General features: G+C 40.8%; 1 protein-coding gene across 1 annotated transcript in view; it reads left to right on the top strand.

Moving 5' to 3' along the window:
• The first annotated feature begins 137 nt into the window (after positions 1-137).
• Positions 138-26,952, top strand: part of sh3bp5b (SH3-domain binding protein 5b (BTK-associated)) — a 44,481-nt gene continuing 17,666 nt past the window's right edge. The window contains exons 1-3 of the mRNA XM_008293528.1: positions 138-443; positions 2,098-2,160; positions 8,351-8,479. Coding sequence (XP_008291750.1) covers positions 366-443; positions 2,098-2,160; positions 8,351-8,479 — 270 coding nt within the window. The 5' untranslated portion in view covers positions 138-365. The remainder of the gene's footprint in view (positions 444-2,097; positions 2,161-8,350; positions 8,480-26,952) is intronic.

The raw sequence follows: 26,952 nt of genomic DNA, 5'->3' as shown, positions 1-26,952 counted from the left end.
GTGTGGCGGCACTAAGCGCCCCTCATACCGCCTCCACAGCCCCGCAGAAGGGGGCGGGTCCCGGGCGGAAGCACAGGCAGAGCTTTGGGTCAGTACAGCTGCGAGGCTCAGTGCGCGGAGAGAGCCGAGGGAGAGAGTTACGCTGCTGCCGCGGACAAGTGGATACCAGCCGGGATGTTCCTCTTCGAAAAGCGCTCGTTTTGAATCGAATCGTTTCGGTCGGAGGAGGAGGAGGAGGAGGGACGGGTTGCTGCGGTGAGTCCGGCTCGCGGCTGAGACCGATGAACCTGCGGTGTCAGCGGCTGTAGGTAACGGCTGTCTTTGTTCGGCTTTGTGCGGCTTCTTCTCCCCTTCAACCCCGCGACATGGAGCGCTTAGAGAAGGAGCACCGGTCGGACGACGAGGCTGAATATGAAGACGAGGAGGTGGACCCCAGAATTCAGGTGATATATTTCTACTTTCGCTGCTTTATTTAGTGTTTTTTTTTATTATTCGGTAAAGGTTCATTGTAGTCCGTGTGTACACCGCTGGAGCTAACGGCAGAGTCCTAGCATGATGCAGCCGCTGGATCTAGTGAGAAGCTAATTTCTTTGTTGGAGATAGAAGTGATATTAAACTTTAGCTGTTTTTAAAATCTGAAATAACCCCCACAGCTGTGACAGTCCAGTGAAGATAGCTGCTAATACAAGACTGATGCCAAACCAGTTCATGCTGATGTAATTCCAACAGAGGCTAAATTATGGGGTTAAAGCAAAGGAAAACAGCCAGTCATAGAAGTCAAATTCTGCTCTTTTTACCCCTAATGTCAAAGAATAAGTGATTTATTTTAATACAGAGATTTTTTTAAAGCATTTACAAAGTCTGTCACACAAGCAGATGCAGGCAATATGAATTAAAATGAGTTTATTTAGACTAAAATGGTTAGAAAATAATAACTAACATCTGTAGTTTCTCAGAGCTGAAGCTCAGTTTACTACCACATAAGACAACAAAAGATGATTTAAGCTTAAAATAACAGAGATGTAATGCTCACTGGTGTTACTGTGCTTTTAGTTTGTGATGAATATTCATGTCAGCTTTGCCTGATTAGTGAGTTAAGACAGCGAGGAGTCTAGAAAACTGGCACTTCTTTCTATCGTATAGAATAGTTGAGGGGTTCTTGATCATTTTTTCCTTGTGATCTTTTAAAATGCATGTTCTTGTGCCTCCCATCGCTGGTTGCATTTGTCGATTGGTTACGCTCACTTCAACAAAAAGAGTGACAGTTGATTTGTTGGTTGAGTAATTCACAGGAAACAAAGATCAGAGCCAAACACAGGTGGTTTTAGCCAGGAGACGTGTATTTCCTTTCACTCATCTTGTGATTACTTTGGTTTATGTTGATATCCCATGTCGTGCGTCTAATCCCCAAGTTAGTAACCAGAGCTAATTAATCATTCCTGGGATAGACTCCAGCCCCCCGCGACCCCAGTGAGGATTAAGTGGTGTGTAGATGATGGATGGGTGGATGTTCAATTTGCAGTTTTTCTCCTTTGCTTGTTTTTCATTGAGAATTCATTAAAAGGCGTGAGGACTGGGCTGGTATTGACTTTGTTGTGACTCTGGATTTAGTGCTGCAGCAACCTTTGTCCTCATTACATAACAGTCACACCAGTGAGTTCTCCACAGCGAGACTTCACGTTTGTATCTGCAGAGCCCCTGATTTGAGGTTTAAGAATGCTTATCAGGTGACAGCATTTCAAATCAGTGTATCCCTAAAAAGAAAGTTATTTAAAGAAACTTAATTGTCATGTATTATTAAGAGTTTAGTTGGCTTATTTTTTCAACTATAACTGAGATGATGAATTTGTAACAGTAAAGATTAAAGAAGAGTTCGGTAATGTAAGAAAAAAGCATTTATTTAATGTCATATCGTGACACAATCTCCAGTTGTCCAAATCCATAGGCAACATTTTAGATAGCTGCCTCACAGTCTTTTTGTAATTCATTCCAGATGTTTGCTGGTTCCCTCTCCTATGCTTTCAGATATCACATTGCATACATTTCCCCTCCTCCTCTTTAATTCACTTCATCCCTCTGTTGTTCCCTGTCTTCCAGGGGGAGCTGGAGAAACTCAACCAGTCCACCGACGACATCAACAGATGTGAGACAGAGCTCGAGGTCAGTCTGTCTGTCGATGCACACGGAGCATTAAATGTCTTTACATCGTGCTTGTTTCTGGCTGGTAGAGCATGTAGTCGTGCGTGCAGACTTCACCGCTAACCCCTGCTCAGATAAAGTGTTGACTGACAGCTTGTGAGATCCACCTGTCAGTTTGGCTCTCAAGAGAGGTGTTGTTTTATTTTCTATCACTGTGTGCAGATGCAGCGTTTTTTTTAAACTGAATTACAGCTGGACCTTTGCTCTGTCTCTAGGCCAAATTGTTTGTCAAGCTCACATTTTTTTTTCTTGTCAGCACATTTCAGCACATTTCAACATACAAGGAGTTGGCGTGTAACTTGTTTTGTGAGAAATAGGGACATGCTTTATTATGTTACAATAAACTAATTCCAACATTTAAAGAGATTTTTTTATTTATTTTTTACTGACCGCTGTATTCAGTGACCTGGAAACCTGAGTTTGTGGCTAAAACAGAAGCGGAGACAAGATGCTCACTTGGGCCATTAAGGGTACTGAAGTGTCATAACTGATCTTTGAATCCCTTTAAAACGCAGTAAAAGCTGATGGCTTACATTTATGTAGGTCGGCAAAGTATCCTGCAGATTTATGGAGGTGAAAGTCCAAAGTCTTGTTGCACTTCAGAGTATAGAAATTGTACAGTGAGGAGTTTAGTTGTAAAAAAAAAAAGAAGATGTTTCTGTTTTATTGACTGAAACCACAATACACTTCAGCTGAGTGGCAGTTTGGCGTTGTGCAGATGATGAGCAGGAGTTGCAAATATCAACTGTAACCTCCTGACTTTTACACATTGGTCTGCTCCATTTAAATAGTCAAGGCTCTGATTCAAAGACTGGAAGTTTGTCCTGCAACTGGTGCATTGTGCTCAGTTAGACCACACTGTGAAACTACAAAAACTTAAAGTGTGGTGTGTCTTTTCCTCTACTGACCATCTTTAGCCCAGCTTACTGTCAGGGAGTGAGACTTACCAGATGGCATAGATGTCTGTAGGGTTGTGAGTGATGAGAATCCAATATTGTTCTTAGCAAATAAGACCACTAGAGAAGTAAATTTAAGAGACTTCTGACGTTAGATTTAATGTGCTAACAAGGTGGCATAGGTTCATCTTTCAGTACATTTATTTTCTGTTAACCAGTGCTGTTTGAAGCAGGCATTAGTGAGTGGATGGCAAAGCCGGTTTGTAACTTGTTCCCCCACTTTGGTCCACAGTGCAATAGCTGCAATAACTATTGTGTTGTTCTTATTAAGACCTTCATTAATTAATCTTTTCAGACATAGAATCTTAATCAGTAGTTTGCTGTGAGTACAGTCTTTTCAACCCTTCATTATGTTAATGTGAACAGTGTGTTCTGCAGAACGCGGTCAGATCCCCGCCCACAGTGTTGATTGTTCAACTTTGACTAATTCATATTTCTGCCCTTTCAGTTAAGGTTGTTTTCATGTCTGGGGAAGACATCCTGTTCAGAACTATAAGCTTTAAATCCAGCAGTGCAGTGTTAGCTTTGGAAAGGCCTAAAGTGATGCTGCCTTTCACTCTTGTTATCAGCAGTCGGGACACAATCATGTTTTTTGAATAAAATGTGTTATTATTTATTTGAATTGTCACAGTAAGCGGTGCACAATCATGTTGTTGTTTGACCGAAAGAGGCTATGATGTAAAACATTCATACTGCTGATTAGATGAATAAAGAGACAGTGATTGGAGCAATAATGACCCCTGATGTGAAGAAGATGACGCACCTTCACAGCAGTGATCCAAATGATATTTAGATTGCTAATAACCACAAGGAGCAGACATAATGCCTCCGAGCATAAACGTGTTCAGGCTGAAGTGCGTCACAGTGTCAGCGTTCAAGCCCTGAGTGAGAGGACGAGGACCCTGCACTGCAGTCTGCATCAGCATCAGTCCAAAAGTGAGACACAGAGGAAAGGACAGAGAGGCAATAAAGACAAGAGTATTTGTTCAAGCCTTTGCTGAATAATTGTTTGCTGTGTCGTTTTATTGTCTGTGCTTTGTTTCATGTGTTGCTCACAGTGGAGTCTGTCTGGACAGCCGTGTGGCGGCTCTGCCCTCCAACACATTTGGGTGGAAATGAAACAATGACGATGAGGTGGTAGTGCTGACTTTGAACTTTAACTTGAGGGTGTTGTTTAAACCCACATCCGACAAACTGTGTGGAAACGGTGTTCCCTTTTTTTTTTTTTTTTTAGAGTGGCCAGAGGTTAGAAGGGTCACAATTCCTTCCTTCCATTAAAGTTGAAAGTCAGCACTTTAACCTCACGTAGTTAGTCACTGTTTCACTTGAGATCCAGTGCACACAGCCAAAATGAATGTACTGTAAATCGCTTGGTTCCTCATTTGTGTCTCCGAGGTATTTTTAGTGCTGGCAAGTTGATGAGCAGAACAGTAATTGACAATAATTTAGATAACTGGCAAATAATTTGAATCATTCATCATGCAATCAAGCAGAACATTCACTGGTTCTAGCTCTCAAATGTGACGATTTTTTTGGGTTTTTTTCAGTTTATCTAGTTTAAGTATATCTGTGTGAACAAAATATCTTTGGGATTTAGCCTGGGAAGACAGGAAAATTAATCAAACAGTTATCAGCGAATTAGAAAATATTGAAACTAATTGTAAATGCAGCCCTGGGATAAATGTCTTTAAAGGTCATGGCAGTCTGTTCAGTTTGTTGAGATACTTAAAAACACAAATGTCATCCTTGTAGTGGCCCCAAAGTCCAGAGGTCATCAAAGTCATTGTGATTTATAACTTTCCTGACAGTTAAGTGAGGACCAAAGTGATGGAGTGGCTGACCAACTCTGCTTTACTCATACAGTGACGTTGGAAGGATAAAGGTTTTTGTCAATACAGTGTTACTGCGTCAGTTGGTGTCTTTTGATGTAGAAAAGCGGCCAGTGGTGAGTGATTTAAAGGTCAATAGCAGATGAATGGATGGAACAGAGGAGCTTATTCATGGAAGGATGTAGAGGAGAAGAGTCGATGGAGGATTAAACATCAGTTTGACAGAACAGCCGGGGGCTAACAGTCAACTTAGGGATGAGAATAGAATGTCTATGAGCCTGGAGGGCAGGATACAATCAAAGTCGAGATCAAATTTAGACGCGCATGAAGGCAAACTAATTTTGGTTTCAGCTCCCTGATCTAACGGCTAAGACTGTGGCAGACCCTCGAGACCTTCTAGGTAGTCTAATCAGTTTGATGACACCGTTATTGATGCAGTACAGTCAGAATCACTTGATTTCTGCATTTGTAGCTATTGCAGGCATTAAATATGCATTTGGTGGCTACACACATGGATCCATGCAAAGTCCGTGCTGTGGTTATTTCAGTCTTACCCATTTCCTGTATTTATACAGACATGCCAAACACAAAAGTTGGACTTGTGGTATTTTGAAACAATAAGAATCTGAGGACACACTGATGAGTTTGGCAAAATAATCGCAACTGAAATTTCCCAAATCCAGCAAACACAATCTGTATCCCCTTCTAATGATGTAGTCAGCTAATGTTACATGTATGCTAACCTTTGGCCTTGGAAGTAATGTCATTTTAACACTGTATACAACTAGTTAACTGGGCTTTGGGTTTAGGAGAGGATGAAAAGGCTTTGTGCCTCTCATGAAAAATGAAATGAAAAATACTTTATTTATCCCAGAAGGGAAATTCAATGTTGTGTATGTCTTCAGCATGTGGAGAAATTCAAAGCTTGACCGGGCTGCCATGTGCCTGGTTAACGTTGCTCTTCAGGGTAATGGCCTAATCAAGCAAACTTTCTAATGTCTGGTCATATCTTACAATAATTAGTGAGACAAACACAAATGACCGTAATGGGACATGTCGTGAATTGGACTTTCCAACATGAATTCATTTTCTCTCGGGAATTGCTTTCATCCTCCACAACATTTGATGTGGATAAGCTTCAAATTACATCAGACCCAGTAACCCAGATGTTTGACAAACCTTTGTTCTACTTTAATATTAAGCAACTGTTGGTTAAAGAAACAAACGTGCTTTTAATGCAAATGTAGAATGCGGAGCACATTTTGGGGAAGTTCAACATATGTGTGACTTTGTGGACTGTTGTGGCTTTTAGACCAAAATATCTGTGACTATACGTTGCACAACAAACAAAACACACGTGCTCATCTGTCAACGTGATCGTAAGGATAAAGGAAGTTTGAAGCTGTGAGAGGTTATTGTACGATGTTCTAACAAGAGTAGCATTGATTTTCAATATTCAGATGCAGATATGAGCTAGTAGCCATGCAGCCTGTTTTTGCCAAATTTTCCACAAGCATGCAACAATTTGTACCACAACATCAATTCCTTTTGCTCATTTTGACATTTTTAAGTCCAAACACTTTTCAGCAGCCTTCATTGAATGTAGTTGCAAAATTGTGAGCAACGTGGACTTCTAAGGGATGTGGAGGTGTGATTTAGACATCTGAAAACATGCTGATGTTTGTGTCAGCATGTCAGTGCTTAAATGTTGTTTGTAAAGTTAGTAAGAAAAGATGTTTGTCTGAACCATGGTGGAAAAGCTCAGGTCTCGGATTTGATTAAAAAATATCTTGTTTACTCAACAGTGCCTTGGTAACCTTCAAAGCAGGTCAGAGATGTAATCGGTAGGAAGTCCTTTGACCTCATCCCTGTTTCCTCAAGAGAGTGCCTCTTGTGTGCCGCTGTAAAATTTCTGACCTGTTTTTCTGCTTGTTTGTCCTTTTGATCATGTTCTTAGTAGCTTCTGCGCCACTCATGCCAGTTAGACGACCGTGACGTCATTTCAGAGACGATTGCCTGAGAAATCCCTCATGACAAACACCAGACAAACAGACTCCCTACAAAATATGGCACAAACAGCTTGCTTCTTTTCCACTTAACAACATTTTATCTGGCTTTTTTTTTTACAGACCGCTCTCATCGGATTGGCTTTGGTCTGTTTTTTGAGGGGTTTTTTTTTAGACAGACTTGTTTTCAGGAAAACCGTCAACTGAAACATTATGTGAGCACTTGACCAAGATGAAATAAAGGTTGGGAGTTAATGCTTCTTATGCATTATTAAACCTAATTTTTTTGCAGTTTTACATTGGCGTCTGTGAGTTTTACGTGCTTTAGTCCTTCCTGGCTCTGACTCGTAGCAGTGGTAGCAATAGTAAGTTTCATTTCCTCAACTAACAACTTCACAAGCTGTGAGTAGAATTGAGGTCAGGGGTCAGGAGCTGCAACACCCTGTCAAAAAAGTGTGTTCAAAAGCTATACTTCCTACATGCTGCACAAGTTCAGTGACAGTAGTTAAGGTGGATACCATCTGATTTGATCCATTACCACCAAGCTGTCAATGAAATCGATGGCTGTCTCGTCCTTGAGTCAACTGCCTTTTTTTTATTTTATCTTAAATGCTTTTCATAAGTGACTCCATTTATGATAGTGAAACACTTCGTTTTCACTAAGTGGAGTTTTGGCAGAGAACTGAAGTTGTTGTGTAACTTGAAGGTAGAAAAGTATTCAGTGTTTGGGTTTCGGCAGAGAAAAGCCATCAAACCCCCATCAGAGGAATTGTAGAGTTTGAGTTTCAGTTCACCTTCTGGTGCTGCTTGGACACGTCATCAGTGAAGTACCCGGGCTCATAGGGTATTTCCGGTCTTTAATCATCATACACCCTCACCCGGGCGACCCAGCCGGGGGTGATCAGTTCCCGGCTTGTGTCCAAATGGCATGTTGTTTCCACGGATCCCCCCGACGAATCCACAGCCACCGCGAGTGCCCTGTCTGCGGCCTCTAAGATGTATCTGGTGGCTCTTTTCAATTGCAGTCCTTTCACTCCAAGGAGTTTGAGAGTTTGCAGGAATTGTAGAGTATGTTTGCACACTAAACAGTATGCTGCTGATTACTTGGCCAGTTGCACATTGGTGTACACATTTTGGAGTTTTTTTAAGATAATTTATCTACATGATAAGAGGTCATAAATTAATTAGGCGTGTCCTTAAACATTACTGTTCTTGTTTTGACAGTCATGGGGCGGAGCACTGATTTTGCTTAGAAACCAAAGATGCACTTGAGATGGATTTATCAGTTTTTGCTCACCATCCCTTCTTTTTTTATGTACCTGAATTACTCAATCTTTTTTTTCCCCTTTCTTTTTAACAGGACGCGAGGCAGAAGTTCCGTTCGGTTTTGGTGGAGGCCACAGTGAAGCTGGATGAACTGGTGAAGAAGATTGGCAAGGCCGTGGAGGAGTCCAAGCCTTACTGGGAGGCCCGCAGATTGGCCAGACAGGTCAGTCAACTGCACATGGAAGGAACGGTAGAGGGATGGGTGGTGGAAACTTTCAGAACTGTCTTGGGTCAAGTCCAACTCAACAGTTAACACAAGTCCAAATCAAGTCTTAGGTGTTGTCAAAACAACCTTTGAGTCTAATTTCAAGTCCAAGTCGAGTCACAAGTCTTCACATTTGCTGAACAATGAAATAACATGGCACGTGCTGATTTTCCTTCCAGAGCTGTTGTTTTTAAATTCATACACAAGCATAGTAATTACAAATTCATTGTATTTAGTTATGCATCACCAGGTTGTTGCCTCATTTATTTTTAACTGTTGTGGGAAATTACCTGAGACTTGATTGTTTTTGCTCTTAAGCAGGTCAAGTTTCAAATCAATAAGTCTTGAAGCTTCTGTGAACACTAGTTAGAAATTAGAAAGACCTGGTTTTTGGATGAGATGATATCGTTGACTACAGTGATAAGTCTTAAAATCATATATCATCAAGGTCTTCTTTCCTGAAAATAATTCTCTTACTTTTGGAAATTAAAGTAGAATTTCATAGTTGAAGTTTAATCATCGTCCGCTGAGTTGATCAGTAAAATTCAGAACTTCAATACAGCTTTTATCAGTCGTTTCAGGCCACAGTCTCACTTCCCTTTCCAGCCTTGCCTCAGCAAAATGTGTGCGTGCGTGATGTGTATAAATAAAGGGGGAAGAAGCCACCTGCAAATCTCGATAAGAGCCCATGCAGCTGTAAGTGCGCAGCCAGGAAGCACAGGGATCGACTGAGACTCTAAAGGCTTTATTGTGTGGTTTCATGGCTCCCCGCTTCAGGACATGGTTCATATAGGCAAGCAATCGGTGGTTTTTACAAGGGGATAAATTGTCTAAATGTGAAGGGTAATTTTCCACGGTGTGCTGAAATACAGGCAATGATGAAAGAGTTTCTGTGAAGTCTCACTGCAGTTGGACTTCCCCTTTTTTTTCTAGCTTTCTGCCCATTTTAACTCGTGTAAACCAGGTTTTCTGAGGCCACTGCTGCTGCTGTTATGCAAATGTTCAAATTATTTAGCCCATAAACATAACATTCTTGAATTCAGTGGCATCCAAATGTACTGCAAAGACTAAAACACACTGTGGATTGCCTTTTAATAGTGTGTCCTAGCATATAGTTTTGTCATGTGAGCTTTTTTCGGGTTTTTTTGGGAATCAGACCCCCTACCTTTAAGGTTTTTTCCCGCTTAGAGGAATTTTTGGAATGCCCCAAGTACAATTGACATTTGTCTTTATCAAAAGGTCAGAAATAATAGAATAATGTATGTATTTTTCTCAAATGAGGTAACACAAGCTCAGGGTCTACTTCATGCTTATTGTCATGCGTAGTCACCCTGCATTCTGAGCCAGGAAAACCCCTGACCTTGTTAGTATTAATGCTGTTAGATCAGGCACGAAGGCCACAACTTGCACTGTTTACTACCTTTAAATGCAAGAAATACTGGCCAAAGTGCTCTGCCATTATGGCAATTATACAGATTAATTGCAAGTTATGACATAAATGAACAACATGTCCAGTATTTGTAACAGTATAAGTGTAAGCAAATGTCCTCTGTGGTTGTGATGTACCCAGCATCTTGGCATTAATGGGACTGAGATGAGGACGCGCAGCATGTGATCGTTCTGCTTCCTTCTACCTGTCAGCTCACCTGCCGGCCCAGTTTTATTTTGGTCTCCCCTCCACATTTGCACTTTTTTAGCACATTTGTGGGAGGACTGAAGTTCATCACAGAGCCACAGTACTGTATTGCTAGTGGATGCTTCTCTGTGTCCCTAGAAAGGACATGCTTTGAGGTGAGAAGACCAAAAATGGAAACACGATGAGAGAGGGGGAACGGGTTGTAATTGTGGCCTAAGAAGAGGAAGACGAGTGCAACAGGGAAGAGAATCAGAAATGCAGAAGCAGGTTGCGGCAGGTTGTGCTTTCCCCTTAAGAAAAAAAAAAAAGTACTGCTTTCTTTAGCCACTCTTGCTCTTTTACTCTGTAAGAGAAACCATTTAGAGTTGAACTTCTGTATGACTACACTTCAGAATCGCTGTCGGTTATACCGCAGCACTCTTCTGCATGCCAAGCCAGGCGAATATAACTCGATATCAGTCTGACGAAAATAATCAGAAAGATCTCAGTTTGGCACGTGACGACTTGTGATGACCCACTTTTGTTAAGTTAGGTTGTTCTGTGACTTCAATGCGGAAAGTAGCCCTGATGATGTGAGGCAGCTTCCCTTCTGAAGTGTTCTTATAAAGGGTTCTTTAGGATGGTTTTTGAGTGCGGTTGCTGTGTAATAACTGCAGCCAGAGGAACGATATCTGAACACGGAGAATGAAAACTCAAAGCTGCAGGAGTTCAGTAGCACACGACTCGTCCTAACATTACTGCAGTATGCACCCCACCGTTTTCCAATTTTCTCTCTATTAAGTCGTGCCATTATCTGTTCTTACTCTGACAACTGCTGGCTAAGGCGATAATTTATTGAAATTAAGTTGGCAAAAAAGAATATCACGTAGTCTGCATGGATAACCACAGCAGATGTAATGCAGTCTGATATTATGTACGCTGTACGCTGACCCACATGTTTCTGTGTTGGCATGGGTGGTTGAAACATTTATTGAAGTGCGCTTGAAATGCTCATTTATCTCCCCTATCCAAGTTTTCACAGCAGGTCCGAGGCTTGAAAACAGGGCCTTTGAAATCACAGCCAGCTCTTCTAACCTCACTGTGGATGAATCTGCTGGCCCGTATAAACATTTTCTGTGTGGTGTGTCGGTGTGCGTGCTCGCTCTCCAAATGTCTCCATGGGCAGATTTAGCTGTTGTTATGCTTCATATCAACAGAAAAGGATAAGCATCAGTTTTGGTAAGCCACTTTTGTTCTGCTCTTAGATCTTCTCATCACTTGTCTCTCTTTGTCCCTCCCTAGTACGCTGCCTTTCTCTTTGTCTTTCACTCTATCTCATGGCTACAGACTGCAGTAGAGTTTTTTTTTTTTATCTGATCTCTGCAGTAATTCACTGCACTAGTCTGCACACGGGCATTTAAAGCCAAGGCTTTAGTTGCAACGAGTTTGGGTAGGAAAATTCTGGATGATGTGGGGGTTTTTTTGGCTCATAGGGAACAAGCCATGTTGTATATTATTGATTACTCTTCTGATTTAATGTCAATAGTTGTCCCCTACTTTCTGCTCCTAACCCTCCTTGTTTAAAGACACTTCATGCTGCCATGAAAGAGGATTGTTCTATTCAATACAGCTATTTTTTTTAGAGGTGATTTAGAGGACCGATGAGGATCCTTCAGAGCAGATTCTTATTGCTCAGCAGGAAAAGAAAATTGGCACCAAATCCCTTGCAGTATCTGTTCATCTTGTCTTGTATTCTTTGCTCTTCAAGTCTAGTCTATCTATATTTAAATGAGCCACTGACCCCTGGAGGCGTTCAGATCTGTGCAGTCCTTTAACTCTGTGTGGCTCAGGAGACATTTAAAAGGTATACTTCTAGGACACGCTGTGATACATAGTTTGTTTTTGCTGAGCAGCTGGTGAAAAAAGGCTATTGAACCAAAATAGAAAGAGCTGAAGTCAAGTAACAGCAGCTGCTTGTTGGAGGCACTGAACGCTTTTTTGCTTCTCACTAAGGGTGTCTAATGACTTTAAAAAAAGCTGTTTCCAGTTTGAGAATCATGTAAATGGATCCTGACACAGTTAGGCAAATCTCACACACAATCCCCTTGATCTCATTTACTTTAATGATTTTCCAACTAAAAATATCTCAAATTAAAGAAACACTGGGACTCTTTTTTTCTCTCTTACACAATCCTTCCTTTTTTCCTTCCCTGATTGAGACCTTTCTCATTTCTTACGTCGTACATTTTTTCCACTTTTCCTTCCTTTATTACTGCTCTTTCCTGTTTTCTCTTATATAATTCTTCCTTTTACTGTTTCATTATTTTCCTCACCCTCTTGGCACACCTCCTTCCAGCCTTTTGCTCCTGTGTTATGTCTCCTTTTTATGTTTCTTGTCACCTTGTGGGATTCTTTTTGCCCCTCAAGCTGCAGGCTTTTTATTTCTCTCTCTCGCTGTCTTTTAAAAACCGTCTTCCGTTTTGTTATTTCAGTTCAGCTTTGCCCTTTCTCCATCATCATAGTAACCAACAATATTTACATTGACTCATTGTGTTGTTTGCCCGTTCAGAAAATCTTTCTCTTCAGGCTCCCTCCGTCGCTCTCCCACTCGGTTTGATAAGAAACAAATTATTTGCCGTTGTAGATAAATAGCAGGCAGCGCCCAGGGAGTGGCGGAGGTGGTGGATGGAGACAAACGAGTCAGTTTGACCTTGAATCCAGATGGAAGATAAAATACAGGTCTGTAACTCTGAGAGTGTTGGATAATCCATATTTGCATGTCAGGCGTTTTGCTGCCAGCTAATGATTCATGAGTGAGGCATTAGGCAATAGCAGAATAAGGGTTTCCCCACTGACTTGCATTTGAAAACAAAAACAAGACACTTGGAAATTAAATATAGACCTTGAATGTTGTCCATTTCCCCTGATTGTTCTTTTTAGATTCTTTGTTTTGCTCCAAAGCAGCAATATATGGAAACACAACTATAGCGATATCGCTATTAATTGAACACAGCTAATACAATAATTTTCTTTTTTTTGAGACTCTTTGGATCTCAGAGGTTCGACAACAATTGTACAGTTTTAATTTGGCAGACGCTTTTATCCAAAGCGACATACATGTGAGAGCAGATGCAACACAAGCAAGGATGTAGTCAGGAGAAAACCATCTAGAGGTAGGGTAGGGAGGTAATAGGATTTTCCTTTTTGGTTGTTTTTTTTGTTTGTTTTCAGTCTGTCAAGTGCAAAGGTGTTCAGTGAAGAGCTGGGTCTTCAGTCTTTTCTTAAAGACTGAGAGGGAGTCAGCAGAGTTTAGTAACTTGTTCCACCACCGGGGAACCACAGAGGAAAAGAGTCTAGCTACCCACCTCAGGCCCTGTTGTGGTGGTTGTATCAGGGGGTTTTTGTTGGTCGAGCGTAGTGAGCGGGAGGGAGTGTAGATCTGAGGTTATTACCCACAGGATGGAGGGAAGTTGGTAGAAATGTATGTTCTTGTGAGTTAATCACTTCAAAGTACAGCATGACTTTACCTTTCCACTGCGAGGGAATCCAGTGACTAATAATTACATTCAATTTGACTGATGACATCCTGAAATGTCATAAGTGCTCGTGTGGTGCAGCCCTCTGTGATCTGAGGGAGAACTCTTTTCCTCAAGGACACTTTGGGTGGAAACGCTAAATGTTTCATGAATCAAACTTGTGAACTTTCTGTTGAAGAACAGTGTCTCCAGATATTGAATTAAATAGCTTTAAGCTCCTCTTTTTCTCCTTTGACTGCACAGGTGAAGGTTTGTCAGGTGGTCCCAAAAGAAAAAGAAAAGCAGGTGCACTTACTGGTGACCTGATCGAGGAAGTAGGTCAGCGTGACAAGGCTGAACAGTTTGCAAAGTCATCGCTGGGAGTGCACATCGCTTCAAAGACGCACGTTTTAAGTGCTGACTCTGGTGGGATGGAGCCGCCCTGCCGTAGCTCAAGTTAAACTTTCAGAAGGAGTTGGATTTTTTACGCATTATAAAATATGCATGCGCTGACTATTTATTCCACTTCACCTCTCAAGACTCAGCTGGAGATGGAAATAAGGCAGTAAGCATATGCAAGCATCTCACCTGTCACTGCTGTTATGGTAGGGGAAGGTAAATTTTTCAGTATTTCTTGGTCACTGCAAGTTTAAAAGCCTCACACGTGAAGTGGTGTTATTTTGTTATTTCAAGGTAGTTCCTTTCTCGACATTGTGGAAATTGCATTTTGGGCCCAAACCACTTGTCCTTGGTGGATATTCCGTTAGTATGAGGGACAAATTTAGCAGAGCAGCAATGGGTCTATGGGTTTTGTGTTATAATGGAGCATTAAAGTCTCTAAAAGTGGATGACTCAGCCTCATCGATGTGGAGAGTGCAGATTCTGATTGAAACGAGCAGCACACTCAGCCAGCTGCTCGGCGCTCTTAGTTTGAAGGTTTGCTGATGTCTCGTGAAAGAGGGAGGAGAGGTAGTAGGAGTAGGAGTTTGAAGAATGTGAAAGCAGATTGAGGACAAGATGGGAATGCTCAGGATTTGGAAATGTTTGCAGATATTTTGCAGATGGGAGGAGGACTTTGAAGAGATTTCTTGCAATAGGTCTGCTGCAGTGAGGCAAGACAAATCTGATTACAGGCAGGAATGAAAAGGAAAGCACATACAGAGGTGGAAGTCTGCTGAAGATGCATAAATGTATGTTTTTTTAGACCCAAACAACTCAACAAATAACACTGGAAACTTTATACAGCGCAACACCTTTTAATGTTTTCTTCAAGCTGTTAGTTTTAAATTTTTTTATTTTTTTTTTTCCAAATGACTGAATTAGCTTCATTTGTTTGGAAACTTTTCTCATTTTGAGGATTTTTTTTGCTTATTATTAATCAAGCATTTCATATAATATTCTCAACAAAATACCAAGAAAGAAAATTATTCTGAATAAAAGTTGTGATTGAATTACAACTTTAAAAAACAACTGGCCCATATCTGCAGACCGCTTCAAAACACTTTCTGATGCTTTTAATACAGCAGTATGATCATATTGTGAAAAATGTGCTCCCTTTTTGGTTGACATTAAACTTGATCCCCTGTTGCTCATTGTCCCCAGATAGTGGCTGTTGGGATGTCCTCAGAGGCCAGAGCGACGGTCTGAGTTTGAGCAGATGTCAGGGGATTAGTGGGGAGAAATAGGCAAGTGAAGGGAGGAAGATAATAACTAGATTTGAAAACTGAAGCTTCAAACATGTTTGCATGCAGCTGGAAAGCAATGTGTGGGTATGACGAGGTAGAAAAATGGAGGAAAAATAAAATTTGGTTGAGGAAGGGCAACAGCGACACACTTCACTTAATGAATGTGATCGCTTTGGCTCTGCATCAGGGGCGAGCGACAAAACCTGTGCACCGTCTCCTCCAGTCCCATTAGAGAGATGGGGCTCAGAGTGACACTGTGGGTGAGTTTGACTGGACGGGGTGCTGAGCTGGTGATAAAATGGGTTGATGTTTAAGAGAGACAGAAGGGAGCGCTACACCAAGTATCCTGCTCGTTAGTTTCAGTTAAAACATTATTGTCCCTTCACAATATGACCGATACAAATTACTTTTTCACCTTGTTGATTAAAGGCCGAGTCACATTCGAAATTGGCACAGCAAAATTTCTCAACACGTCTTTTCAAAATGGGCAGTTCTAGAAGCTTGTGGGTGAAGGTGGAACTCCAGGGATGGATATGTTTCTCTGCTACGGTGCAGTTTTCTTCCTTCTGGCATTTCATTCTCAGGATAGTTCAGAATTTCGTACAATAAAAAGTTACTGAAGAAGCAAAAAACTCCTCGAGGTAGTGAGTTTAAAGGTGGATGAAGCAGAAAGCAACTGCCACTGTATGATTGCTTCCTCTGTTATGGTTCCTATTTCCCTTAAATGCCTGCCATCTGGATTGCATGCTGTAAGTCAGCCCTGTAGATTTGTGTCAGAGTTCGCCAAAGTTAAACTACAAAAATAAACAAAACAAAGGCCTCAGATTAACTTCCAACAAGTGAAACCGCTGATTTGGCAGCTTCGTTGTATGAATTTGCCCAAAAGTTTCCCACCTCAGATGCTGGTTTGATAAAGCCATAACTTTTCATTATAATGAAAGTAGCTGAAAAGTGACAAAACAAGTTTATTTGTCAAAATTTCATTGTCAACAACACCAAAATTATTGATTCAATTCAGCATAGCCTCCTGTAAGCAAAAGATGACAAAAAAATACTGCCTTTGAGTATAAAATGTGTTAAATAAGAACTTAGTTCTTCTCTTTGCATAACAATTAGGATGCCAAATATTTAAGCTCAGGTTCCAAACAAGAACTAAAACTATCATCTTATTGTTAAGCGTTTTTTTCTTTAATTAATATCCTCAAAAAAGCTGTGAAAGTAGGTGAGCACCCTGTCAGAAAAACTCCTAGACAATGCTCGGCAAACACATGGCGATTATAATTATCTTATTATGTAATATAGAACAAAGCTTTTGGGAGATGACTCATTAATGACATAGTGTCCTTCCCCACTATACACTCTTCCGTGTTATCGGTCTCCTTTACTTTCTTATCAGCTAATTTTCTTCATTCTCTGTTTATCTCCCTCCCCTCCTGCACTGGAGCGAAGTGTTTTTGGCAGGCAGTGCAGGTGCACGGAGGCTGGTGATGATGCACGGAATGAAATGGATGGACGGACTGAAAGATGAAGGGATTTGGGGATTCAGTGGTGGGAGGCAGAGGAAGCTGCTGCAAGGTCAAAGCCATCTGCTTTTGCTCTGACCACCTGGGATGCTGTGCGTGTGAGTGGTGTGTCGTACTGTGAAAATGTCGTATCTGTGTATTCGAGTGAGTGTGGTGTGTGCGTTGTGTTGGGTTGTCATGCCACTGGCCTGACCGTTATTGCATAACCGCTCTGGCAGGCACGTCACTGGAGGAGCTTTTGCAGTGTTTTGTGGTTTGTTGTGGGTTTCCTTTTGTAGTTTTGACAGTGACACAATAGGAATATGCAGTGGTGTGTGTTTGTGTGTGTGTATGCACTTTGATCTAGTATTCCTACAAACAGGAAAAAGAAGTTTGCTATTCTTTTTACAGAATTTGCGAAACTCCTTAATCATATACAGATGGACGTTGCTGTGTCATACAATAACTTTTAGCTATTATGTGTCCACAAAGTTGGGACAATTTTTATTGTAAAAAAGCAGATTAAATGCAAATATAATGACACGTTTGTCATATTTGTGCAGTTATGAACTGTTTTTGGATGTTGTTGTTCGTTGCTTGCTTTCTATTATTACATACTGGTTTGGTTGTGGGCTGCGAGGTGGAGCAGTGGTTAGCACCATTGCCTCGCAGCTAGAAGGTTGCCGGTTCGGACACCTGGGATCTTTCTGCATGGAGTCTCCATGTTCTCCCCGTGCAGCGTGGGTTCTCTCCAGGTTCTCCGGCTTCCTCCCACACAGTCCAAAAACATGCTGAAGTTAATTGGTGATTCTAAATTGTCCGTAGGTGTGAATGTGAGTGTGCTTGGTTGTCTGTCTCTAAGTGTAGCCCTGTGATAGACTGGTGACCTGTCCAGGTGTCCCCTGCCTTCACCCTGAGTCAGCCGGGATAGACTCCAGCCCCCTGCAACCCTAGTGAGGATTAAGCGGTGTATTGATGATAGACGGATGGTTGTGTTAGTTTCAGTCAAAACCCTTGAATTTAAAGATTTAATTTAGAGTTTCCATGTCCTTCTTTCCTGCAGTCATGACATTGCTGTTAACAGTACTTTCGATTAGCACTGCAATGAATTATCAGTTAATTATTTCTTGTCAACTATTGAATTGTCTCTTCATTACTTTGATAATCAATGAAGCATTTAGAATTTTTAGTTGTCCAGTATTTTCCAGTCAAAGCTTCTTACAATTGAGCATCTTCTGGTTTCTTCACTTCTCTTTTACAGTAAACTGAACAGATTTTGGTTGTGGACAAAACAAGACATTTGAGAAAGTCAATTTGGACTTCTGGCAAACACTGATCAACGTTTCTCACCATTTTATAGACCAAACAACTAATCAGTTTTTCGAGGAAATAATCAACAGATTAATTAACAATGATAACAGTCATTAGTTGCAGCCCTGCTTTTGACCTTTGGGTGCCTGTTTCCTCACAGGCATACCAAAATGAACATGATCCCATTTTAATTAGAGTTTTAGTACGAGGTGACTCACCCTGTCTAAAAAATGCACCCTGGCTATAACTTTCCTCTTTAAGCACACAACTATAGTAGTTCTGCTTCCAAGCATGGATGTATCTGGGTTAATTTGCTTGTTAAAGACCGTGAAGTGGACATCAGAGGCGGAGGCTTCCTCCCTGCTGCTGAAGTCATCTGTGGCTCGTTCAACCCTGAAGCTTTCTCACATATCTAGGCCAGTGGCAGTTCATTCACCCCTCTACTGGAATAAATAGTGACATCAAATTGAGGTTTGCTGAAGACTGGGGTTAGTCAGGCGTACCAAGACATGTCGTGTTCACAGCGCTCCCATGGCCCTCAGCCGCCTCCTTTAATAGATGTTATTGTCCCAGATTGTGCTTCGTCTTTAGAGGAAATTAATTGCCAACTTGATCAAATGGTGGAGATAAAAATAATCAAATTTCCTGGAAAATTGGCCAAATCAGGTCACTTGCAAAACAGATACCGGCTACTTCACCCCCTCCCGCTTCTCTAGTCTTGAGTTTGGAAGACAAACACTCTTTTGGATTGTTTGGGCTCTTTGGACAAACAGCCTCCTCCTAGATTAGTATTGCTAGATACCCCTTAGCAGTTAACTGCCTATCATGAATATAAAAAAGGATATTTAAACCCTTTCTCCCGAAATGAATAAATGAGGAACTTGAGTGTATGTCAGAGATTTTAACTTGAGCAGTTGTGTGTTTTACAGACTTCAAAGTCAGAGCATGTCTTCATTTCATCTTCACAAGGAACAATGTGAAGGTCAGCGGAAATTCTGTTATGATATAAAAGCTCATTTCCCCACAACGTCTTTCTTCGACAGCTCTGACTGATAATGACACTTGTCCTCTGTCTCTCTCCTTCCATGCCTCTTCTTTTATGTTCTCCTCATTCTGCTGTGGTTTTACTGATAAGAGGTCGTGAAGGCCATTATTGTGTAGTTTGACTGAAGTCACAGACTTATATGCTGTATGATTAATATCGTATGTCTACTGGTTCAACCGGTTTTATTTCAGTCTGTACTCCATTATTGTTTGAACAGAATGTCAGTCAGGTTTAGGTAGCTGTATGGCAAATATATTAGTATCACACAGTTTGGATAATATAAGCGTCAATTGTTTTTTAATTCTAATGTATGCAAAACAGTCTTGTACATTTACTTTACGACATTAATTAATTGTTCGACAGCATGTTTCTGTTTTATCAATTTGTATAAGTAGTGTTCAGTTGCTTAAATGCTGAATCAAGATGTTTCAGTTGGCTCAAAGTATAAGAAGTGAGACAACTAGTGAAAAACTTTGGCACAAAATGGCCTCAGTCCGTCTTTTCAGGTTCAATAAACTGATACTAAATGAGGAATTCACAGGTGACTGTACAGTACAGCGTGTTGTACTAGAAACATTAGGGGAATGTTACTTTGTTTGACTTGGTTAGATTACTCTTTTAATGATGCCCCACTGTGTACCACTCCTTCCAGCCTCCACCTTTCTTTTCATATTATTTTCTTTCTGCTAACGAGTTAACAAAGCATGTTTTCTCAGTTTAATGGTCTCTTGAATAATTAAAGCGCCTGTACAACCAAATTGCCTTTGCTGAGACGAAGGAGGAATCTCAGATCGCTTTCTAAAGTTGTGCATTACTTACACATCAACTCCCCTCTTGAGGTTCGCCTCAGTGAACATTTCGTAGGGCGATGTGCGGAGTGATTAAAATATGAAGTAGAAGAGAAAAAAAGAGAGGAAGAAAGAGGGAATGGAGGCTGAGCAGCGACGATGGTGAGATGCAGAGAGGTGTAGAAGGAGACAAAAAGTGAAGGATTAGGCATGAGATGGAGGCAAAGAGGTAGACAAAGTCAGAAATGCAGCAAGCAAGAAAGATTAAGGGGGATATAGAAAGTGACAAGTAAGGAGAGAAAGGGGTGTGTTGGTGGGAGAGATGGTAGTGAGCGATGAAGATGGATGAAAGGAGACACATAGATGAAGATGGATAAAGATAACAGAGGATCAAAGAGAGTAGAAGAGACAGGGTCATAAAAACAAGAGGAGAAAGGAAAGGAAAAACTGGAACAGTCATCAAAGGGAGAAGAGCCATAAAACACAAAGTTTAATAGAGAGATAGAAATGGAAGAGAAAAGCAGAAGTAGCAGCAAAGTATTTCTGCTACAGTATTTTTCTCATGTCACGCTTAGTCATGGTGTAATGCGATACACACTTACGCTGTTGAAGCAGAAATGGTAAACAGCCTGCACTTGTGTGGCTCTTTTCTACCTTTATGGTGCTCAAAACGCTTTGCAGTCTTTCCTATTCACACGCCCAGTGGTGGCAGAGCTGCTACACAAGCTGCTCGCCGACTATCAGTTTTGAGTTCAGTGTCTTGCCCAGGAACACTTTGGCATGTGGCGGCGTTGGGATCAAACTGATAGACTTGTGATTAGTGGACAACCCGCTCTACCACCTGAGCCACAGCCGCCTGCCCAACCGATCTGAACTGATCTGCTGTGGTACGGATACGTTTGGAGACTTAATTCAGCCTGATGGGAAGTAGTAGGAACACTCAGTGTGTTACTGGGCTTAAAGGAACATGGAAAGTATTTTAGAAATTGCTCAGCTGTATGTCCACATACTTTTGGGTATTATTTTTCTTTTTGCCATGGTTTGGACATCTCCAAATAAGAGGTATCTTAGCGCTGCAGTATAAAATATTAATATTAAAGCAGCTCGGGGAAGCCCTTTGTCACTGTGCTCAAGAGGCTGGAACATACATTATGTTTGTTTATCATGATGGTTTGTGCATAATGACGGGCTGAACTACCGATTATTGCAGCTCTAAGCACAAAGAACGTATGTTTATAGGCTAAACTGCTTTACTCTGCTTCATCAAGTTTTAGTACAGCGCTGCAGCTCAGCTGATAGCAACCTGACAGGGCATTTTTTGCAGTTTCTTTTCCTTTCCTGTGTGGATTGCACAAGAAATAAGTAAGATGGCCTTAAAAAAAAAAAGGCAATTTCATTTTTGGCATGTTTAGTGTTTAGTCATTGCCTAGCAGAGAGACTGTATTCATAGCCTGCTATTGTCCAGTTTACTGTGGTTCTTTTACCATCCTTTAAACATCTTTTGTGCCAAGAATAGACAAAAAAAAATCTGCATGTTGGGAAGATTATTGTTATCTTAGTTTTTTTCCCAGAATATAATTCAAAAATACAAATACTTGTTGGTTTTATTCTTCTAAAAGTATGTATCCAGCTAAAGACAGCTGCATAGAGAAATAGCTTCATGGTTTTAGTGTGAAATAACTGAACAGCCCTGCACAGAGCCTCGACGTCAACCTGGTCCCACAACCTTTGGGATGATCTGGCTGTGAGTGCGGCCCATGGACTGCATGTATGTATGCAGTATATGGGCAGCATGAAAGCAAAAAGGAAACCAAAACATCTCAGAAATGGGTGCTGCTGTCTTGTGCTGGTGATGTCATTTATAACCAATAATTCGGGGCATTGCAGCACTTTATTGTCCATAATTTACAGTGTTTAACTATATCACATTTAGGTAATTCAGGTGTGCACGTAACTATTCAGTGATGAGAAGCCTGTAATAAAAATGTTTTCTTTCTATCTTTTTCTTACTTTCTGCATTTTTTATTTGCCCTATTTTCCTGTCCCTCCCTCTCCTTTTTATCCCTTCTTTCCTTTGCCTTCTCGCAAATGTTGCCTTTGAACTGTAGCTGAATGATGACAGCTCTTAGTTGCCAGTAGCTGACACGTTGACACAGCAAAGAAAAGCTCGGATAAAGGGACCGAAGGCAGGACTTTTATTTTTTATTTTCCCACATTTAGTCGTCTGTTGTTGTGCTCAATTTATCCGGTAGATTGCCTGAAAGTCTGGCGCGCTATGAAAGTCATCAACCATAAAAAAGGTGAACAAAGTTTTAGCTTTTGAAAACAATATGCAGTGCAGAGAAGTGTGTTGTTCACCAAGCTAGCTCAGTGTTGCGTTGATTATTTGTCTTTTTTCTGTTCATGGTGGGATGTCAACTGGGAAAATGTTGAAAACCATCTTTAATGCCCTCTCAGAAATGTACCTACTTGAACTCAAAAGCCCCTCTGATAGATATTTTTCCTCCGTGCAGACCAAGCAGAGTGTCTAATATCTGTGCTGACAGAATGAGGGAGGCAGGGGGTGGGATAGATGGAGAGGGAGAGAACACGTGTGTGATGGGTTTCTTGTGGGCAACGTGACCGCAAAGAAAGAGAAGGAGGAGGAGGAGGAGAAGAAGGCAGGGAAGGAATACAAGACAAAAACTCTGTAGCGCAAGTAAATGACACTGTGAGGCAGTAATCAGTCGAGGGATGATGGATGGAAGGACAAATTAAGCATTCTTTGTTTTCTCTTCAATCTTTATCATTGGTAGAGCCAACAGATACTGGATGTTTTCAGGCATTACCTGTATTTGGGAAGTGAAACCTTTAGATATGGATAGATTGGCTGTTGTATTGGAACAGGAAAATAAATGGGTCACTGTTAACTTTCCATTTCATAAACTAGTAAGCAACTTACGGTGAAGACACGACTTGACTCCGCACCGCCGTCTGTTCGACTGTGATTCACAGCATACACACAAATACCAAGAAGTCTGGAGACTGTAAGAGAAATTGGTAGGGACATAACTGTAGGAAGCTCTCTGTAGTGTTCAGGCAACGCAGAATACAAAGCCGACCACATGACAGCAACAAGGCAGAGGTTGTTTGGATCTTGCAGTGCTGGCATGCTGATGACCATCGCTAATGAAATTAGAGCGAGCATGTGGTGATGTCAGTATCTGCAGACTAGAGTTGGACTGAGAGAGCTGATGGAGGAAGACGGATAACACGATTTGTGCATTGAAACTGCTGATAACGTACACATTCCTAGAAATATTTACTGTGTTTTCATGTGACTGCATCAGGATAGTGTATAGAACAATAGACCAGTATGCATGCATGAATAAAAGCATGACACTGGAACCAGTCCAGTTAGATTCCCATCAGACAAACCGTTAAAAAAAATAGCTGCAACATTTCAGAAGATTTTTTATAAAAAGGCAATAATTACTACAAGCTAATTTATTACTGTTTGGGGGAAATGAAGTGACTTATAGATTTGTGCGGTTCACATAAACCAAACTTCTTTTTTACTTAAATACTTGCATCATGTTTCTGTGGAGAGGTTGAGTTTGTGACTGGTGTCAGTGCAACACAGATATCTAGCAAAGTTTGCAGTCAACTCTCTTTGCATAAACTGGGCCAGTAGAGTCAAGGCCTGATTTAATATTCAGCAAACTGTTTTCAGCTGCATGTTTTCCTCCCTGAGTTTAGAGATCTGTTACTGTGCAGCTTTCTACAGTCCACACTTCTTCCTCTGAGTCGAGTTTTCCTCAAAACTTCAGAAAACTTGAGAAATGCTTACGGGGGTAAGCAGCACTTCTCATTTCGCTCTTAGAGGAAGGGATGAGCTCGGATTTACTGCACTAGTGATTCTTCACATATGAACTGTACTTTATATTTGCATACTGACTGCTGTCTTCTCATAGTTTTTTTTCTTTATGCAGTTTATCACTCTTTGTCACTCACTCACAAACTTTTTATTCTGGGTTAAAGTCACGCTGTCAGTTCACATATGAGAAGGGCGTGATTAGCTTAAAACAAACACTTCCTTCACACGTTCACGCTGTCGTGATCTTTTCAGCTGTGGTGCTAATGAGGGTGTGGTCATAGTATGAATAAAGGCTTGGAGATGAGTCAACTGCAGTAGTGTGTGTGTATATATGGATTAATTAATACTTATTTAATTCAGCATCATTAGTACATCCTGCCTTCAGCCATGCAGAACCTAAAATTAATGGGCATTCTGGTGATTTCCATAATTTTATTGTCACGCCTTCTGAGAATTCTAGTTTTTAAAAAAAAGACAGACAAATGGAATATAACTTCCATATCATTATCCTAGATATGATCATAACAGCCTACACGTTATGTTTAAATTTCAAAAAGTGCAGTTTTCAGATTGCAAAGCTTGAGGGAAGGTGGTTACTATGACTGATTTGGTTTAGGTTGTGTTATGCTCTGCATTAGGGATGAAGGATGATATTTGCACTTAATCTGTGTGTTCCCATAAAAGCTTTCACATGAAATAATGGCATCAGGCCCAAAATGAACATTTACAAGTAGATAATCCATCCGTCTGTGTTCTATACACCGCTTTACATTTGTATGGTTGGCAGTTGGCCAAAATGAGATGGAAAATATCAGCATGTTGAACATCAGCAAAAAATCCGCCCCTTCTCTGTATTATTTTGAGGTATGAAAAGATAAAGTTTAGTTTTTTTTTCCCTTGCCCTTCAGAAAATGCAACAAAGTGGAATTTTTGAGCATTTATAAATGATAATAGTTGTACTGTTTTAACACGTTCTGATTCTTTGAAAGGGCTGAATTTCTACCTGCCGAATAACTAATTTACCACCAGTTGTTCAGCCTAACAACAGACTGATGCACACAGATACAAGACTGTGTCCTTGAAAGGTCTTTGAGAGTGTTTTTTTCTGTTTAGCCTTGAATTGTGGACTTTGAAGGGAAGCAGCCCCCGAAACAGGACTCGTCTTGTGTCCTTTCTCAGTGTCTCTCTCTGTCTAACGCAGCAGCGGTAACAGCTGGAGTGAAATGGGAGTGATGCAGTGTTGAGGCTGCAGCAGCTCTGCATACTGTTGTGTGCTAAAAGCTGCAGCTCATGTGTTCAGGCAGAACTGACGGCAGCTGATAACACTCACAGACACAGACGGGTTTCCACCTCACAGGATTAAGCTCAGAATATCTCTAACTACTGTCCGATGAAGCAGGAAGACACAGTTCTTCCACATTTACCGCCGACCTTGGAGGATTGATTTTAGTCTCTTCCTCCATCAGTTTTTATTTTTAGCCTTAAGTGCAGACAAATAATCAGCAGAAGAATACATGACGGGGTTAGACACTGAGGTATGTGCTCATTTTATCGAGATTTAACTGTTTCTCACTATTTTTTTAATAACTTTTGCTTAGCTAAAGAAACTTGAATATGTCAACATGGTCTCTGAGAAACAGTTTTCAAGCATTTTACAGACCAAACGATTTATTGATTAATCAAGAAAATAATCCCCAATTTAATCAATATAAAAACCAATCAGTCGTCTTTGGTGATGATGACATAGGAAGTTTGATTCTTCCCACCATGCACGCTACCACAGCAGAATGAAACTTTTACAACACATATCTTAAAGAAATTTTCTGCCTTCAGAGAAAATGTTTGCCTTTTATCACAGCAATTTCATCTTTAGAAAATGTTCCTCGATAATGTTGCCTAAACCAACTCTGTGTACAGTCATCATTTTTAATTTCTTAAAAGAAAGTTGTTCTCTGAACAAGCAGTTTTTGCTGGCCCATGTGTTCATAAAAATATCTTTCCATCCCACCGACAAGATGTTCCACACTGACATTTACTAAAGGACATTTTGTGTGGGAACACATAAGCATCTTAATCCAAGTTGCAATATTCTGCTCCAGTTTCTGTTACTGAGCACAAAACTGCTTAGAATTGGACAGCAAAAAATGTATTATTAATATGCTGTCCAATGTCCAGCCCTGATCCTGTGTGCCTGCACCAGTCACATGGACTGATTTAATCTTGCTCACACACCTTGTCAAACCTCTTCTGTCCACAGTGAGCACACGTTGCAGTGAGTGTGTTCAGATGTGACACGTGTCTCCACACCGTGAACATGACAGTCTTGTGTTTGTAGCCTCAGCTGTGTGGCAGTCAGACAAGTGTGATATCATCATGTAACACGATGCTCGTTAACAGTGTTCACATCAGCAACACAACATTGTTATCAACATACCAACAGAGGTATCGATAACAAGAGCTTTGCTGTAAAGTTTTTTGTTTCTTTTTTACACTTTGCACATCGTCTCTGCATCAATGTGTGTGTGTGTGATATAAATGTATTTATTTATTTAGAGACGATACACAATGCTGATTTTTTTTTGTACAGCATATACTAAAAAGCTCATTTCTGTCTTTAGTCCCTGGGCAGAGGACACAAGTGATGGATAACAGACAGATATGAAGAATTAAACCGCAAATCATTTTTCTGACAAAAAAATGTACTGATTGGCCGACAGAAAACTACAACAATTTAGGTTTCAGTTGTTACAAGGAAACATTGCCTTTCTTTGCTGCTTCTATTTCCTAAAAAAGTGAAAAAAATAACCGACAGATGAATTGATAATGAGAGAAATCAGAGTTGTGGAGTTCAAGCTGAATAATAGAACAGGTTTAAGGGATAAAACGTGCCGCTGAGATATGAAGATTAAGCTGCTGTTGATGTTGTTTCTTTCTTATCGAGTCACTGCTCAACAACAAACAGATGTAACACGTGGAAAATAATTTCTGTATGTCTGCCTTGACCTCAACTAATCACAAAAATTTACATGGATGACAAATGTACTGTAGCTGTGAAAGAGGTCTGCAGGCATAACTGAGACAATATGTGTTGCTTATATTAGGTTTTCCTCAGGC

This window comes from Stegastes partitus, unplaced genomic scaffold, assembly GCF_000690725.1.
Source record: "Stegastes partitus isolate 25-593 unplaced genomic scaffold, Stegastes_partitus-1.0.2 Scaffold892, whole genome shotgun sequence".
NCBI classification, from domain to species: Eukaryota; Metazoa; Chordata; class Actinopteri; family Pomacentridae; genus Stegastes; species Stegastes partitus.
Note: the sequence above shows the minus strand (reverse complement) of the source record. Positions and strands in the feature narration are given on the sequence as shown.